Genomic DNA, 19,459 nt, shown 5'->3' on the forward strand with positions numbered 1-19,459 from the left:
CTAACAGTAACCTTCTCCTTGTCCAGCCTAGTGAGTGGGACATCAGTGTGCCTGACTATAGAGTCACCTATTACTAGTGTGTTAGGTATGTTATTTCGCCTTAAGGGCTGTGATTGTATGGCACATTGATTTTGTGTTTTATGTGTTGTCTGGTTTGTGATGGGAGGTGCAGGTTTTTTGGGTGTCTGCTTTGGAGTTCTCGGATGCCTTTGCAGGTTTTTATTTAGAACTTCTGAGTATGATTTAGTGTATTTATGTGTATTTTTTGCCAGTGCTGGTTTAGTAGGTCTATGTGAGGCTGGAGGTGTGGTGCAAGTGTTAACCTTCTCTTCAAGACTGTCTGTTCCAGTCTTGGGAGGAGAGAACTTAGCCTCCAGTTTGGCTGTATAATTGCATCTCTCGCATATGTTAGTGTTTTGTGGTAGGAGGAGAGGGTTGTCTGTGTACATGAGGCAGTTGTAACATTGTTTCAGGATACCCAGGTTCGCCAGCTGTACTGGAGAGTACACCTGAAGTTGCCCTTTGGTCATGCCTGAATAGTAGGGTGAGCTGCTTAGTCACTGGGTTGGTGAGGGGTGGATAAAGAGCCTTGCCCTGCTGGGCAATCAAGTGTCAGGGTATATTAGTGCTTGCTATTAGGTCTGAGCAAGTGCTGGACTGTAGGATGCTTTTTGAGTGCTTAGGTTGAGCCGGGAATAATTTAACCGTAGCTAACCAGTGCTGCCTGCCACGGTTTTTAAACTACTAACTTCTGGGCTGGAACCACTCCTTCAGGGGCAGATGGCTGCTCAAAGTTTCCCTCTCTCATAGGTGAACAGAGACACTTCCCAATATCCAAGTAAGGTATGGGCAACCCAGAAACGTGTAACACAGCCCTGAATTCAACACTAGCCTGAAAACTGGACTATACTCATCACCAACTTCATCAATCCCTTTTTTTCCAATTTTTCTACATGAGGTCAGGAGTATCAACTGTCACCATCTTTATCAGTCCAGTGCCACTCTCCTACCTTCTTCAGTGGTCAGGCCTGACTGTCATAGGTCTTCTCTCATGCATTCCACCATCTCTTTACTGGACCCCCTTGTTTCCTGTTGCCTTCTTCCTGAATCTCCCAAATCTTCTTCAACAGATTGTCTTCTACTTTTTTGCACATACCCTAACCACTGTAATCCGTTCCCTTTGACCTTCTCTGCAACAAGACCTACTTTGGTTATTGCTTTGATGTCCTTATTTCTTTGTCTGTCCCACACTGTGCATCCTACCATCCATCTCAGACACTTCATCCCCATCGTCTCTAGCTTCCGTAACTGCCCTGCCTTTACTGCCCAGATTTCTGTACCGTATAGAGGTACTGGTTGCACCACTGTTTTGTACACCTTACTTTTCAGCTTCTTTGCCATTTTTATGTCATACAATAGCTGTGGTACTCTGTGCCAGTTGGCTGCAGCCCCCCTGATTCTAGCTTTGACCTCTTCATTCAGACTTCCATTCTCCTCAATCTCCCCTTCCAGGTACTCAACGCTGTTTACCTGTTCCATTATTTCCCTTTTTTCTAAATTTTCAGCTGGTTCTTGTTTCCCCCATTTGCTGCCATGACAACTGTCTTGTCTGCACTCAGTTTTGAATTCCAGTCCTGTATAATTTTCTGAAGTTCTTGCTCAGAGTCTGCCTGTAATGCCACATCATCTGCATACAGCAGCTTTGTTGATCTGTTCCCTTTGACCTGTTTGTTAATGTAGTCCATTACACACTCCAGTCCATGGTACTCCCACCATCTGCCTATTAATGGATTGATCATTAAGAATATTCAGTTAGCCTCTAATGCAGTCTTTCAGTTAGAATGACTTGTCACTGTCCAGTCAATGCCACAAGCCCTCAAGCCCCAAGTAGATGCTTAGAGATCTTGGTTAGGGAAAAAAACTATCAGAATAAAACTAAACTTATCAAGTATGGACTCCTACCTGTACAATCTGTTTAAAAGTTAATGCCATTTCCCTACTAGTCATGTGCCTGTGAACAGCTTAAGAGGAAGGCATCCAGGTCTTCTAGTCCACCTCTCTGTTCTGGACCTCTGCTATCACAACAGTGTAAGACTTCAGCAGTCTGCATGTCATTCTGTATCATCAAAAGGCCGCAACCACTGCAGGCTTCTACAGAACTATAAATTCTATGAAATTCACAGGCCCTGACAACCTCATGCAGGACCAGATGACTGGACAAGCAGTGTTTCTCAACCTGCAAAAATATCTCCTTACTGTTATGAAGTCAGGTTTCAAGTTCTATCAAGATGTATTCAGGAATCACTAAGAAGGAATCAGCAAAGTGTATCAAATAACCACATGACAGGTGTAATAATTCAGATCACTCGGAAACAAAAAGACAAAGTGGAAAGGCAGAGGAGAGGGACATACATTTTTTCCCATCTGAATTAGACAGTTCATGCTAGTGAATGAATGATAAGCTACTACTCAGTGAAAAGGTCATGTTGACCTGGAACGTCTGTTTAAAGGGAAAAAAGAGACTGGAATATGGATTAATGGATATAAGAGAATCACAACCTACAACCAAGTACTAAAAAGACATAGACCTTAGTTTAATACAGGCAGTTGCCGTCAGCATTCCTTTTGCAGAGGGGAGAAAGCTTCCTCTCTACCTACCATACTCTCAAAGTGCTTTTGTATTTGAAAATATCCTTCCAGTTAGAACTGATGCTTCACACCTTGTTTCAGGTACTGTGGTCTTTGTTACTAATTGCACCAACAGGTGTAACCATACTGGCAGGATGGCCTTCGATATTATGAGGGGACAGTGAGTTCACTCAACCACCTGATAATCATGCTTATGACTTGAAATTAGAGTAATGACACCCGATAGACCTCAACAGATATCTTCCTGTACACTTCCTTTAATATTAGTTAAAAGACTTAAGGATCCGCTGTACAAAATCTCTCCAAATCATATTCTCTATAACCAAAAATACAGCACTGGTATAAATGTTCTGCAATTTTTCAAAAACTCCAAGGCAAATCCTTATCCTGTATGCTCTGTATAACTAAATGTACTAATTGAATCTAGTTTATTCCTGTATTTTAGTTATTTTGTAATAGTATTGTAATTGTATTGTATTGTATTAATCATACTTGTGGAGCTTTTCTCCATGGGCTTCCACTGAAAATGGGCTGTACTTGGCCCAGTAAACAAATACCAATCAATCAATCAATCTAGGAATATTTAAACCTCTACTTCGTCTTAGCCACCAGTAAAAATCTCTAACTCTTCATCTGCCAGGACCACCACATTTTCTGACACTTCCATTGTTCTTTGCTAATATCATGTGGATTATCTGTTTTTGTGGCAAACATATCTTTAAAACTGGGGAAATTTGCTGGCTGATTAGTAAGGAGCTCAAACTTTGGGATCATTAACTATGCAGACTTTCCAGTCAGAATCCCAAATATGGCCATGATGGTGCAGCATACCTGATGATAGACAAATTAGCAATTCAGAAGATGAATTCCCATGTTTCTCCAACCCCAGTTTTACTATAGTGTTAACCCATTAGGCCCATGGCCTCCATCACAAGTTGTCAACACCCTACACCTAGTAAAGGATGACAGACTCTCCTCATTGAGGATTCTCTCGCAGCCAAAACCCATGCACCACCTTATTAATGCACCTAATCCTTTTCCTGCCCCTGCTCCTAACCGTAACCCAACACCTTACCATACAAAAACCTTTTCTGTAAAGCTACTACTACACAAGCCAGTCTTGGACACACTATATCCATCAACATTCACATACAGTACACTAAATCCATCCCTTACCTAGCCCTTAACTATAATCCTAACCTCTAAGACTCAAGTACAGACACAGTTGCCTTCTGCTCACATATAAAACAAAGCCTATCCCCTGCCTTAGCTCTTACTCGAAGCCTAACCTGAAAACACTCACTCAATTTGACATTAAATTCAAAAATACTCACCTTTATCAATTGTATTTTCACTTTTTGATACAGAATGCTTAGGACCAAACATCCAAAGATTCAATCAGTTTAATGCACACACACACACACACACACACACACACACACACACACACACACACACACACACACAGAATATATATATATATATATATATATATATATATATATATGGATATATAGATAGATATATAGTTATATGTATATATATATATATATATATATATATATATATATATATATATATATATATATATATATATATATATATATATATATAAAATGAGATGAGATTATGACACAAAGATAAAATGCAGTATTTGAAATATCAAAAAAGACGATGCTGACACGAGTTTTCAAAATTACAGTGGTTATAAAAAGTGTATACACCCCTGTTAAAATGCCAGGTTTTTGTGATATAAAAAAAAATGTGACCACAATAAATCATTTCAAAACTTTTCTACCTTTAATGTGACCTGTAATCTGTACAATTCAATTGAAAAACAAACAAATCTGTTAGGGGAAAAAATATAAAAAATAAAAAATGTACAATGCACTGGTTGCATAAGTGTGCACACCCTTAAGCTAATACTTTGTTGTGTGTGCACACCCTTAAACTAATACTTTGTTGAAGCACCTTTTGATTTAATAATAGCCTTCAGTCTTCTTGGGTAGGAGTCTATCAGCATGGCACATCTTGACTTGGCAATATTTGCCCACTCTTCCTTGCAGAAGCTCTCCATATCTGTCAGATTGCGAGGGCATCTCTTGTGCACAGCCCTCTTGAAGTCACCCGACAGATTTTCTATTGGATTTAGGTCTGTCTCTGGCTGGGCCATTCCAAAACTTTAACTGTCTTGTGGTGAAGCCATTCTTTTGTTGATTTGGATGTATGCTTTGGGTCATTGTCATGTTTAAAGGTGAAATTCCTTTTCATCTTCATCTTTCTAGCAGATGCCTGAAGGTTTTGGCCCAAAAGTGACTGGTATTTGGAACTGTTCATAATTCCCTCCACCTTGACTAAAGCCCCAGTTCCAGCTGAAGAAAAGCAACCCCAAATCATGATGCTGCCACCACCATAGGTTCATAGGTTGGTACTAGGCTATCAGCCCTAGGGCCTATACAAGCCTAGCCATAAGAATTCCCTGGTTATTTCTTCCCACACTATTTACTTCCCTGGACCCCGGTCTAGCAGGGTGACTGACGTGATCCCCGGGGTGAATTTCCTTTATCCCATCCAATCGTCAAGGTTCCTTTTGAAGAGGACCAAAGAGGCACTCTGCTTGACATGTATGGGCAATCTATTCCAGAGTCTGGGGAGTCTCTATGTCAGGAACCTATCCCTCCAGCATGTTTTGTTTATTGTGATGACAAGGTTTAGATCCCTGGAGCGTGTGGCTCTGAGGGATTGGGATTTCTTTAAGTGTAACATGTCCAACAGCTCTGGGTTTGACATGACCTTGAATGTTAAGCAAAGATCGCCTCTGAGTAGACGATATGCGACAGAGTATAACTGGAGTTTTTTAAGGCGGTCAGCGTAGGGCATCTGCTTTAGGCCTGTGATTCTTTTAGTGAGGTATTTCTGTGGCCTTTCCAGTTGTTGCAGATGTCTTGAGAGGTACATACCAAACGGGGCATTGTATTCTATAATGGGTCTAATGAGGGATGAGTACAGTGGGACAATGACCTCCTTTTTTCTGGATGAAAAGCCCTTAGTGAAGAGGTGTGCCACATAGAAGGATTTCCGGACTGTTGTGGCGATGTGGTTATCGAAGGTGAGACCACTGTCCACCTGTGTCCCTAAGTCTCTTATCAAACTTTCGGTGTTTAGTGTACTGCCACCTATATGGTAATTCATGGATACATGTTTTTTCCCAAAGGGGATAACTATACATTTCTTGGCATTGAGCTTAAGCCCACGGCTCTGGCTCCAAGCATCTGTTTCTGTAAGGCCCTTTTGTGGAGTATCCACATCATTTGGGGATTCAATAATGGCTCCCAGTTTGCAGTCATCTGCGAACTTTGTTATCCAGAGTCCCTTAGTGTTGGCCTGTACTTCAGAGAAGTAGATGCCAAACAAGAGCGGTCCTAGGACGGAACCCCGAGGTACTCCACTTGTCACTTGTCTGGAGCTGGATTTGGAGTCAGCTACTTTTACAGTGTGGGTTCTATCAATAAGCCAGTTAGCAACCCATTGGGTGATGTAGGGATTAATGCCCAGCTTAGTACGTTTATCTATGATTCCAGAGTGGGGGATGGTGTCAAAGGCCTTGGCAAGGTCTAGACAGGCTGTGTGGACCACCTTACCCTTGCCGATGGCTCTGGAGACTGATTTGAAGAAGTCAATCAAGTTCAGGAGACAAGACTGGCCCTTCATGAACCCAAACTGGGTGGGGTCCAGTGTTTGAAGGTTGCCAATGTCTTTGTTTATAAGTTCCATGATAATATGCTCCATGGCCTTGTGGATAGGGCTTGTCAGACTGATGGGACGGTAGTTTCCGGGATCCAAGGTGGATCCCCCCTTGTGGAGTGAGATAATTGTAGCTGTGCGCCACTCAGTGGGCACGAAACCTGAGGTGAAGCCCATGGGGATGGTGCTCTTTTGCTGATGCGAAGTGTTGTTTTTGCACCAAACGTACCTTTTGGAATCGTGGCCAAAAAGTTCAACCTTGGTCTCATCAGACCATAACACATTTTCCCACCTGCTTTTGGGAGGCTTGATGTATTGTTTTGCAAATTTTAGCTGGGTCTGGATGTTTTTCTGTGTAAGAAAAGTCTTCTGTCTTGCAACCCTATCCCATAGTCCAGACATATGGAGAATACGGGAGATTGTTGTCACATGTAGTACACAACCTGTACCTGCCAGAAATTCCTGCAGCTCCTTCAGTGTTGCTGTAGGTCACTTGGCAGCCTCCCTGAACAGTTTTCATCTTGTCTTTTCATCAATTTTGGAGGGATGTCCAGTTCTTTGCAACGTCACTTTTTTCCCATATTTTCTCCACTTTTTGATGACTGTCTTCACTGTGTTCCATGGTATATCCAGTGCTGTGGACATTTTTTTGTACCCTTCTCCTGTCTGATACCTTTCAACAATGAGATCCCTTTGATGCTTTGTAAGCTCTTTGTGAACCAAGGCTTTTGCTGTAGCAGGCAACTGAGTAAATGTCAGGAAAATCCTACTAGGACAGCTGAACTTTATTTGGAGTTAATCAGAGTCTCTTTAATTGATGGCAGGTGTGTACCCAAGAGGACTGAATGCTGTAATTAAATCAAAAGGTGCTTCAACAAAGTATTAGTTTAAGGGTGTGCACACACAACAAAGTATTAATTTAAGGGTGTGCACACTTATGTTACCAGCGTATTGTAAGTTTTTTTTTGTCTTTTATATGTTTTCCCCCAACAGATTTGTTTTTCAATTGAAATGTACAGGTTATAGGTCACATTAAAGGTGGGAAAAGTTTTGAAATGATTTATTGTGGTCTCATTTTTTTAGATCACAAAAAGCTGGCATCTTAACAGGGGTATCTGCACTTTTTATATCCACTGTTTAAAAAAATGTTTTGAATGGGGTAAGTTCCCCTGCATCCCAGTAACCCGTTACTTATATATTCCAAATCTGTGACTGCACAACAGTGTAGAAAAGGGAGAATCACCCTTACATACATTATTCTGTAATCACACATACCAGCATCATGGAAAAACTAGCTAAAGCCTCGTAAACAAAAACAAGATTAAAACCTCCCAAATAAGTAACTGTGCTCACACATGTACCGGTACTACGCCCCTTTTGGGATGTACCTCACAAGACATCTACAACAACTGGAAAGGCCACAAAAATACCTCACAAAGAGGATTACTGACCTCAAACAGATGCCTTATGCAGACCGTCTCAAAAAACTCCAGCTTTACTCTGTTGCATATCACCTACTCAGAGGTGATCTCTGCCTAACATACAAAGCTATGTCAAACCCAGAGCTGTTGGACATGCTCCACTTAAAGAAATCCCAATCCCTCTGAGCTACATGCTCTAGGGACCTAAACCTTGTCACCACAATAAACAGAACATGGATAAGGATAGATTCCTGTCCCAGAGACTTTCCATACTCTGGAACAGACTACCTATCTTTATCAAACAGAGCTCCTCATTAACACCATTCAAGAAAAATCTTGATGATTGGATGGGTAATGGGAAATTCACCCCGGGGATCACTTCTGTGGTTCTGCTTGACAGGGGCACAGGAAAATAATTTTCTTGGGTGGCGAAAGCCAGGGTACCTTTTTGGCTAGGCTTGTATAGGCCCTAGGGCCAATAGCCTAGTACTGCCTATGAACCTATGAACCTTAAAAAAGTGTTGATGAAATATAAGTTCGATAGTGAACCTCTTTCATTTCTCTTAACAGCAAATTGACAAACTACCAGGAGTATATATTGGTGACAAACACATTACTGAATTGTCATTTGTTTGTTGGAGTTAACTGCGTGGAAATGTGATCCAGTGAACTTATTATTGAATGCAGTATATGTTGAAAGGAGAAAGATGCACTGTGGTAGGTAAGTGTGTTGTGGATGCTAATGTCTAAACTATTAAATATACTAAAAGTTTAGGCATTAGGCAGTCTGAGTGTGTGCATGAATGTTTGTGGGTTATGGTTAAAGTAAGGGCTAGATAAGTAGATAGTCTGTTGTGGGAACATGCTTTTTTATGTAGTGTGTGTCCAAGTTGTTTTGTGCAGTGGTGGTAGTAAGAAAAGGAATTTTTCAAAAAGTAAGGTATAGGGTTGGGGACATGGTTTAGGTTATTATGCATTATTAAGGTTGTGCAGGACTGGTTGTGTAGTAAAGGTATTCGACCAAAGCAAAGCTTTGCTACCTTATATACATACAGACAAATTATATATGTATATATATATATATATATATATATATATATATATATATATATATATATATATATATATATATATATATATATATATATATATATAGCCCCCCACCTAAAATGCTTGTCGATGTAATGAACTTTCAGTGAAATTAAAGTTCAACGAAATGGGATTCAATGAATTGAAGTAGACCCATATATATATATATATATATATATATATATATATATATATGGGTTCACTTCAGTTCACTGAACTTGTATATATATATATATATATATATATATATATATATATATATATATATATATATATATATATACATACATACATATACACATACATTATTTGTTTGTGTGTGTGTGTGTGTGTGTGTGTGTCTTGAAAAACACTCAAGACACACATTAGAGAATTTTCACTCAAAATGACATTTTCTAACTTCCATTTACTTATTCTATCTACTTTCATTTCACTACATAGACCACATGCATTACCAGTCTTCACACAGAACACACAAAGGCTGCATTTACAAATTAAGTTATGGTGTTACTAAAGTAAACTTTTCACATCCACATACAAGTTTGATAACTCTGAAATGCTTTCAGAAAATAAATAATTCTCAGACTTAATAACTAAAGTTAAATAGTTCACCAAAGCTCAGTAATTCAGTGTGTTCTTCACTATTATTTACACTGAATACATAGGACTGCCTTGTCTCTGTCTCTGGCTTTGATTAAGACAGTCTTCCTTCCTGCCCCCAGGCCTTTCTCGTACTTCAGCCCCCACCCTCCTTTCTAACCCCAGCCTCTCTAAGTACTTTAGCCCCACCCTTCTTCCTGACACCAAGCCTCTCAAGTACTTCAGCCCCACCCCCCAGGCTAAGTCTTCTCTCTTTTGAAAGTGCCTGTTGGAGAAACCCTTGCTGGGGTATCAGACTTACTTATTGGCCCTCTTCTCAGATAGAGGACATTAGGGAAATGGACCTTATTTATTTGTTCCTCAACTCAGAGTTAAGGGGCACAAGCCAGGAAAGGACCCTGCACCTTTAGTTATATTGTATTTATTTGTATATTTGTTTATTTGACATTTTTTACTGAGAAAATCCAACTGGTCAAGAATTTATTTTCAGCAGAGGCATGGGGAGAAAAGCTCCACAGAATACAAATTAAAAACAGTAGGTCAGTATCGCTCACATTAAAATATACAGTGATAAATAAAGAATATAAACATCAAACACTATAGGAAATATACAAGATTAATGCATTTGAGATAAGTAAGTATGCAAGGAAAAGAATGAAATTGTACAAGATAAATGCAAAACGAGTCTGAAAAGAAAAAACAAATTGGTATTGTTTCTGGCAGAAGGTATAGGTCTCCATCTGCAGATTCACTCGAGAGGAAATACTGAACTAGAGTTAGCTACATTTGAGAAGCACCAGATAAGGGAATAGACTCCCCCTTTTTGCTCCTCAACCTGGAGCTGAGGGGTGCCAGATCAGGGACTAGACCTTGCTAAGGTAGGGATGAGGAATGCCAGCTTGAGGAATGGGCCTTTTAAGCTTTTTTTCCTGTTTGGTCCTCAGCTTGTAGTTGAGAGGTACCTCATCTGAGAAAGGCACCAGTCACTAGATGAGACACCAAGAGATATCCTGCCTCATTAAAATACAGTAGCATTCTTTGCACAAGTTAATATTGTTATGAAAGTGTCCTGACAGATGTGACTTTAACCAGGAAGAGAGCATTTCAGGAAGTAAACATAAGATCTACAAATTATGAAGGCTGAAATAAGGGGAGAGCACTAATTTCTCCATCCCAAGGCTAAAACGTCAAGGAAGGGCACAACTCATAAAGTAAACTTCTGTTTTAAGTCAAGCATTACTGTACATGTTATCCAGATTCAGAATGGTCAAAAACACTACTTCTATCAAACCCAGTACTGTCAGATACCACTCTGATTGACTGGATATTAGCTAATGTTTCACAGCCTTGCAGTGCTCCCCATCCGTCCATGACCAGTTCCTGGAAACACACTATTGTCCTAAAAAAACAGGGTGCCATGAAATTCCAAGTGGCCCTTTTAAAGTATGATTTTTCAGTTATTTTTCTTTGTGATGCAAGCTGTTTTGTCATCAGCTCACTAACATCAGACATGCTGATGTCACTAGAGCTGCGGCTATGACTTATTGCAAGGCAAGCCACAAGAGGAACAATATTCAGTATTTTGGGATTCCTGGCCTGCAAGTAAGATGCAGTTTCCCTAGTTGCACCTTTATATATTTTCTGCAGAGAAATTGTCAGATGATCCTGCACAGTGTAAAAAACCACAGTTATGCAAATGTTTTATTTAATCTTCAGAGATGATTTAATTTTTCTCAGTAACTTATATTATTTTTATTTCTTATTTGTTATAGATTAGAAACTTGGGGTAAAGCATTATAAGAACTTCAATTTTAATTATTTACTCATTTTAATAATGCATCAATGTTTCATTTATTAAAAGACAAACTGCATGCCTCCTACCTACCTACTGCATTAGCTGTGTCATTTAATATGGTCAGGCTAGTCTTATTTGGTCTGGAAAAGGTACCTTATAGCCATCATGGGTGCTTGTACTGTATAGAGGTCATAGATACAGTACTGCGTTTGGGTTGCTCAGATATTTTCTCCAGGCTTTCTCCTGTTAATTTTTGTTTTCTGGTTGTTGGTTATTAATATTCACCATCTAATTGGAAAATGAAAACTGATGAGGTGAAAATCCAGAGAAAGCAGTAGGTTAGTACAACTGTAGCCTTCTGCAGATTACTTCTTGCAGGCTTGTCTTGCAACAGTGCAGCCATGAATTGTCATTTTTCCTCTCCTCTCCTGCTTATGAGTTGCATATCACCATCCGTGGAGTTTACTGAGGGGGACAGAAGTAGATTGCCAGGCCATTCCTCTGTATCACATAACAGACATTTTATAAGCACCAGTTTACCTACTGCATGTCTTGGGAGTGTTGGAAAAAAAACCATGCAAATTACAAGGAGGCCATGCAGACACTGTAGAGAAAGCATCCCAGTCAAGAACTATACCAGAAAACCTCTCACTGTGAGGTGACACTGTACCACTAGTTCCTGTAAAATAAGGTGAGAAAAACAAAAGAACTGTTAGCTGAACAATCCTTTGTCATGACATTGCAGCATTTCACCAAAGACAGCAATTCAGGCAGGCACTAACATGCAGACGGCTGTCCAGTTCTGCCACTCATGTTCCCCTGTACTGAGCAGGAAAGCAGTGCATATTGTTAGTGCCATACAGTTCTCCCACTCTCCACATGTAGGATGGAACATTTTATACAGTGCAGTGCCTGGCTTATTGTGAAGCTGATGTAGGTAACCCAGTTCCCAGCCTATATGTAAGATGCATGCAAGTGAGGTAGAGGCACTCCTGAAGTTTCAAAACACTGCTCTCAACTTCGTAGAGTGCAGAAAAAAGCTAAACTGTTCTGACTATGTCACTGAAAAATTCATAGGAGATTGGATAAAATTGGTTTTGCAGGCTAGAGAGATTTTAGATATACTTCATAATATCAGACAACTGCTGGGAACAGAGCAGTAGATCCAATGACCAAGTTCATTTACTAACTTTTTTCTAGTTTTTACTAGCTCAGAGCAGATTGATATGGGTTGAAACTTTCTTCATATTTCTTTTTTTCTTTTATCATTATTCAGTAAGTATATTGGATCCATAGCCAAAAGCGCGATACTGCTTAATTAAAGTCGTAAAGTCCAAGTACATTAAAAAGCTCTTATTTTGTATGTTTGGGGTATTATAAACTACTTCCATTTCATTAACAATATTCTGTGCAGCATCTTAGGAAGATTATAAAGCATTTATTTTCTTCTAAAATATCTGTATACTATCCAGGTTTTCATCATTTTTGTCAGACTCACCTTGTACCACTTGATAGCATAGTGACTGCAAACCTGAAGAAGATGCAAACATACAAGAAAGATAACCATTTTTGTTGGATTGTACAACATGTATTTCCAAAAATAAGACTGTTTGGTGTCCTTTTATTAATGTTAAACCCCTTATACATCACCAAAAATGCACATTTTTGAGGGGAGACTAAAGAGCAGTTGTGGGGAGTTCCACAAAAGGGGAAACAAGGACAGATAAACACACACACAAACCCAAGGGCTCTGGCTGACTAAGTTTACAGATGACTGTAAGCTAGGATCAGTCACTGAATCCCAAAATCACTTAGCCATTCTCTAGGAAAGTTTGCCGCAAATAAATATCTGTTGCAAAAATCATGGACTGAAACTAAATGCCAAAAAATATCCTATGGGAAGTCATTTACCCCAGAGAACTATCATATTGACAATATTCCACTGAGAGTTGACTCAGTTACTTAGGATTTGGAAACTTGTGTAGGAAGTGATCTAATTTTTGACCAACATGTTTCTGTTGTTGTAAGAAAGTTCTTTTATATGGCACAGCTTATAAACAAAGGTATTGTGTCTAGCTCTAGGGATGTCATTGTCTTTCTTTACTCAGCCTTCATTAGGCAAATCATTGAATCTAATGACCCCTTTGACGTTTATCTGTCAAGACTCATGCAACAACTGGAACTCCCAAAGAGATACCTTACTCAAAATTATAGGTTCATAGGTAAGTACTAGGCTATCTGCCTGAGGGCATATGTAAGCCTAGCCAGAATGTGTTGGCTTTCGCCGCCCCCTTAGATTAGTTCCCTGTGCCTCTGTCCAGCAGAGCCATTAGTTCCCTGTGCCTCTGTCCAGCAGAGCCACTGCAGTGATCCCCAGGGTAAATGTTCTGTTTCCCATCCACTCATCAAGGTTTCTCTTGAAGAGTGTTAGTCCTAAACACTATGCTCTACATGGACCAGCTCAAAGCCCTGTCAGTATACTTAGCATCCTATAGACTGCTAGAGGTGACCTGTGTCTGGCATACACTGCATCCTCTGAACTATTACTGGTGGATTTACTGCACATCATTAAGTCAGATGACATCAGAAATCATCTAGTAATAGGGCTTTAAACTTCTTCTGCAACATCAACAGAACAGTTTGGAGGGTCAGGTATATTTTGCATATGTACCACTACTGTGGAACAAACTCTCCAGCCACATAAAACAAAGTTCATCCCTGTCCATATTCATGGTGCAGCTTAGATTTGTGGATGGGAAACTACTAAATGGTAAGAGGCAGCTCCTAAATGCTTTATCCCTTGCATGGGTCCCCTAAAATTATCTCTGGTATGGTCCCAGTTATCCTCATTAGGGTAATACATATTTATCATTCATGGGTTGCGTAAGGCTTTCTGTAACGAAATGGGATAGGTTATTTTGAGCAAAAAAAGGAAAATTGGCTTATTTGTAACAAAAACAAATAATCATTATCATCAACCCTCTTTTTCCCTGTGTTCTTCATAAGGTTAGAGTGTTGTGTCAGCTACTGCCACTTCTCTTGATATAGTGTGACTCTCCTGTTTTCTTTCATAATCATCAATGATTATTGCATGTCTTCTGTCCTGAAATCCATTCTTCTCTGTGGTGGACATCCTCATTTCCCCTTGCTATCCCAAATCTCTTCTGTTTGACCTTATGTGCAGTTGGAATTACTTTGGCATCTGCTCTGATGTCATCATTTCTTCATCTGTCCTGCAGTGTGCATCCAACCACCCATCTCAGGCACTTAATTTCCATTACCTCTAGCTCCCACAACTCCTGTGCCTTCACAGCTCATGTTTGTGGACCATACAGAAGTACTGATCATACCACTGATGTATAGGGTCCCTATCAGCATCTCGAATGCTGACAATATCAAATTTGATATTGTAGCATCGAGAATGCCAAAAGGGCAGAACGTTGAATGGGTAAATGGAAATCTCCATAAGGGGAGATTTCTGTTTACCTCAATGTAGTGCGGTCTTGGAGTTGGTATATTTAAGTAGTGGGGGGGTGGGGGTGCAGGGGGGCTTGCCCCTGCCTACACCCTTTATTTTTTTTTTTAATCGGCATTTGAAAATGTAATAGGTCGATTATTTCAGTTCGACATTTAGTGATTCGACCTATTACATTTTCGAAATGCTGATATAGACCCAATTTATACACCTAACCTTTCAGCTTTATTGACATTCTTCTGTCACACACTACCCCTGACACTCTATGCCAGTTGACAGTAGCCTCTCTGATTCCTATCTTTGACCTCTTCATTCAGACTTTGTTTCTCCTCAGCCATCCTTCGCAAACACTTGATGCTTTAACTTATTCCACTTTTTTCCCTTCTGTCTCATTTTTCATCTTCTTCTGATTCCCCCATTTGCTGCAATGGCCACTGTCTTGTCTGCATTCAGTTTTACCTCATGTGCCTTCAAATTTGCATTACATTCTCTTACCATTTACTGAAGTTCCTATTCGAAGTTTATTTGTAATGCCACATTATCTACATACAGCAGCTTTTTGATCTGTCCCCTCCTACGTGTTTGCTAATGTAGTTTGTCACCAGTATGAACAGCAGTGTGGTGAGAGTTGAACCCAAATGCACAACTAATCCTCCTGAGAATCCTTCTGTGTATATGAAAACTGTTTATACTTGTCTCATTGGGTCATTGTACATAACCTACGCTAATTCTACCAGTGTTTTTGGGACTTCAGACAATCACAGGACACAAATTAGGTTTATTGTGACCTTGTTATATCCTTTCTCCAAGAACTGGGTTACCCAGTTGAACTCTTTTCTCCTCTCCAGCTTCTTTTCCACTATCTGTCTCACTGCAAATATCAAGTCAGTTGTACCATGTCCTGATCTGAATCTGAATTGCTCATCTCCCATCTTACTTTCTGCTATTCTGTGTATCAGTTTATCACGCATCCTATTTGGCACTTTAATGCAGTGTGACAGGAGATTGATACATCTGTACTGCTCACATTACCACAGTAAAGCCATAATAACTTTAGTAGACAATAGCAGGCCAGGGTCAGTCACTTTCATCCCTAGATACCCCCCTTACCCAAGAATTACAGAGATTTTGTACTGTACATCTGTACTGCTCACATTACCACAGTAAAGCCATAATACCTTTAGTAGACAATAGCAGGCCAGGGTCAGTCACTTTTGCCCCTAGATACTCCCCTACCCAAGAATTACACAGATTTTGTATACACTTAAGATGTCTAGTTGTAATAAAATAAATAACTGACCACATTAATTTTTAAGCTTTGTTTTACAAAATACACAGTAACCAGCCACAGTGTAAAGTAATCCAGCTTGGTTCACACAAATCGCGTTAGACCTACAAAGTCCAATATCTGGATGTCTGCCAGGGTTAAAAAAACTTACTTACTACAAACCAAACTGTTGCCCTTGAACTCCACCCCCATTGCATCATTCTCTTGCAGAACTTCCTCAGCTCTTGTCAGTCATCACGGCTACAGACCCCCATCAGTGTTGTGTCCGTTATCATCCATCATTCAGCATGTGCAGACTTTCTGCATTGTACCACCCACCATGATCTAGACATTTGATTACTAAGCATTTAAGAGCCTTTGACCCTCTGTGATTCATTGACTGGGTTGTAGGTGGGACTAAGTAGAAATCCTAGGAATTAAGACGTGTGCACTTTCCTTATGTGTCACTGCAGACACTGCTCTCCCAGAAAGGATTGCTGCAGCAAGAGTTTGTTAAATAAAAGGTAGAAAAGCACCACCACCACTGACCAAGGGGTGCTTTAGGTGGCCACATATATGTGGCCATGTGCATTGGACATGGAAAAAGAAAAGTATGTAAAAACATATTCATTGGTATGAATATAAAGAAACAAATAAGAATAGAAAATTAATGCAGTGAATGAACTCAGGTAAAATGGATCCAAGATATTTTGGGTCAGAATTATCTTATAGAAGCATGTCAAAATACAGATGGTAAGAAAAATAAATGTTTATATGTAAAAGTCAGAATAGACATAAAATGTTGATGACTGGAAATAGTTTTTGTTGAGATTTCTGTTAAATTTATTTATAAAGGGAGAGATTAAGCACTAACAAAAACATGAAAGGCCGTGTTTAGTTTATGGATGCATACTGGAAGAGACTTTAGAGCATGTGTTTATACACTGGGAAAGAACAGAAAGTTTCTGAGTGCATCTGGAGAGCAAATTTTAAAGAAAGAAAGACACCCTGATAAACATGGACATCATGCAACATGAATCTCATGACGTTTTGAATACTGAAGAAGTCTAGAATAAATAAACTGTTTATGAGTAACATGGATAGACCAATAATACGTCTTATCTAGTACGAAATGGGATAATGCAGATGTATTGAAAAAAATGAAGAATTGGCTATAGAACCACAGTTGGGGAGGCTAAAAAGAATGCTGAAACTGTTTAAATGTGAAAAGTCATTGTACATATTACAAATTAGTTGTAAGTAAATGTATATAATTGTATATAATTATAAATAATGGTTTTAGTGGATGAAATTAATTTTAAAGAATCTCTATTCTCTTTGATAAATACCATGAAATATTTAAAGCCCTCTTGACCTACCACTGACTATGGAAGATGGTACCTCAGTTTAACATCTCATCTGAAGGATGGCACACTCAGGAGATAAAGCACCCTCCATACTGCACTGCAGTGCCAGTACTGGAAAAAATGAATCCAGGCACCTGGTGTGGCAATAAAACTTACAGTCTTCTGATCTTCTAGTATCAAAGGCAGGTGTACTACCTGCCAAGTCATTGATACTGACTGAATTAACCTTGAATAAGGCCTTATGTTTGGCTGTATGTTGAATTGTGGTGTATGCATTTCCATAGTGTGGGTTTAACTCACTGGAAGTTTAAAAGTTAATGCCCTGCTACAGTGTCCCTAAGAGATAGCAGTTTATTAATTCTGGGAGGGCAGTGGGAGAGGATAATATGAAAGCGTACTTTATTTTCGCAGAGCTGAAGGAGAGAATAAGAATATGTTTTCATAGAAAGTGATTAATTTAGGGGGCATGGTCAGAAGCTGGTGACTGGAAAATTTAATACAAATGTGAGACAGATGCTGTGGAAAATGAACTTTTTGAACAGTTTCCTAGTCAGTGCAAGATTAAAATAGGGTAGATTACTTGCATGAATGTAACCTGGCAAACTGACATTTTGGTGAAACAAAATAGCTGATGGCTAAACTCTTTAATGTTTTCTCCCTTCTCACACCCAAAAAAATGGAGTGACCTCCCATGTGATTAAGTAGGGAGATACACAGAAAACAGTCCCCCACATGGGGAGAATTGGATGGAAGCTTTTCCTGCAGCGAAAAACAGTTTGGGCTGCTTTGCTATTGACCTTATTTTTGAGACATTTTGTGAGTTGGTCAGGTTGCCTTCACCCAAATAACCTCAATCTGAAAAAAAAAAAAAAAAGTACGAATGAAGTCAACAAAGCATAGAAAAGACAAAAGTGAGTGCTGGCAAAAACTGATGGTGTTAGAAGGAAAATGTCAGACATAATGAGTGTTAATACTGGACTTTAAGGAAACTATAGCAGACTTGTTACAAAATATGGTCCTTAACTGCTGCATTTCTTTTCTTGTCGTTAGAGATTCTGGTTGTCCCTTACTCAAAAATTGTAATAGTTTAAATTGTTGTGGAAGGTGCATATTTGTGAGATGTGTTTGGCATGTTGTCATACATAAGAAATAACCACCTGTGAGAACAATAAAGCTTTACTTAACCAGTGCTGCTCTGTCTTCATTATGCAGGAAGTTTGCTGGATTTCCTGAAAGATGGGGAAGGAAGAGTCCTTAAGTTGCCAAACTTAGTAGACATGGCAGCACAGGTAAGAGTAACCATGTGATTTACTAAATATGTTTTAATAAAATGTATATAAACATTAGACTTGCATGAGAAATGTTATTTTAGGAAGAACTTTTTATTGTGCACTCTTTCTTCTTCCATTAGTCACCAAGCACATCAAGATAAAAAGTAATGCTACCAAAGTTACTTAGGTTAGGAGGGAGGCAATGGTCGGTTAGTAAACCTTTACCTACAATTCATAAACAGCTCCAAGGAACACAATGCTCTTACAGCCATCTCTGTGACTGGAAGGTTAAAACAAGAATACTTTGTTTTGATATTTGTTTTTGTTAAATAACTGCAACCTCTCGGCTGTCCTGATTTTGGAGACATGTCCCAAATTTGTTATCACACGTGTGCTCCAGTCCTCTTAAGACTGCAGATTATTTTAAGAAGTTTAAGTTTTACATGAATAGTACCAGCATTTAAAAAGTGCCACTAATTCCGGGCATTTTTCCCTAATTATTTTTGTTGTGTCCATAATTCAGGAGGTAAATTTTCAACCTATTTCCCTTCTGCCACATCAGAACTTTACACTTATTGGTCTCAGATACCCCCCCCCACATACACACACACACACACACACACACACACACACACACACACACACACACACACACACACACACACACACACATTCCTTCATTCTTTCCTTTGTTTATTAGTTGCTGTTACTATTTTTTTTGCCTCTCTTTGGTTAAGTACATAGATGATGGTCAAACAGAACCCTTTGTTCATCTCACTTT

At 39.3% G+C, this 19,459-nt stretch overlaps 1 protein-coding gene across 1 annotated transcript in view; it reads left to right on the forward strand.

Annotated features, from left to right (window-relative positions):
* Positions 1 to 952: 952 nt before the first annotated feature.
* LOC122792908 (tyrosine-protein kinase Fyn-like) overlaps positions 953 to 19,459 on the forward strand; it is an 80,935-nt gene continuing 62,428 nt past the window's right edge. The window contains exons 1-3 of the mRNA XM_044060465.1: positions 953 to 958; positions 8,822 to 8,826; positions 18,620 to 18,696. Of these exons, the coding sequence (XP_043916400.1) occupies positions 954 to 958; positions 8,822 to 8,826; positions 18,620 to 18,696 (87 nt within the window). The 5' untranslated portion in view covers position 953. The remainder of the gene's footprint in view (positions 959 to 8,821; positions 8,827 to 18,619; positions 18,697 to 19,459) is intronic.

Source organism: Protopterus annectens, chromosome 2.part0, assembly GCF_019279795.1.
Source record: "Protopterus annectens isolate FY-2018-M chromosome 2.part0, PAN1.0, whole genome shotgun sequence".
In the NCBI taxonomy this organism is placed as follows: Eukaryota; Metazoa; Chordata; order Ceratodontiformes; family Protopteridae; genus Protopterus; species Protopterus annectens.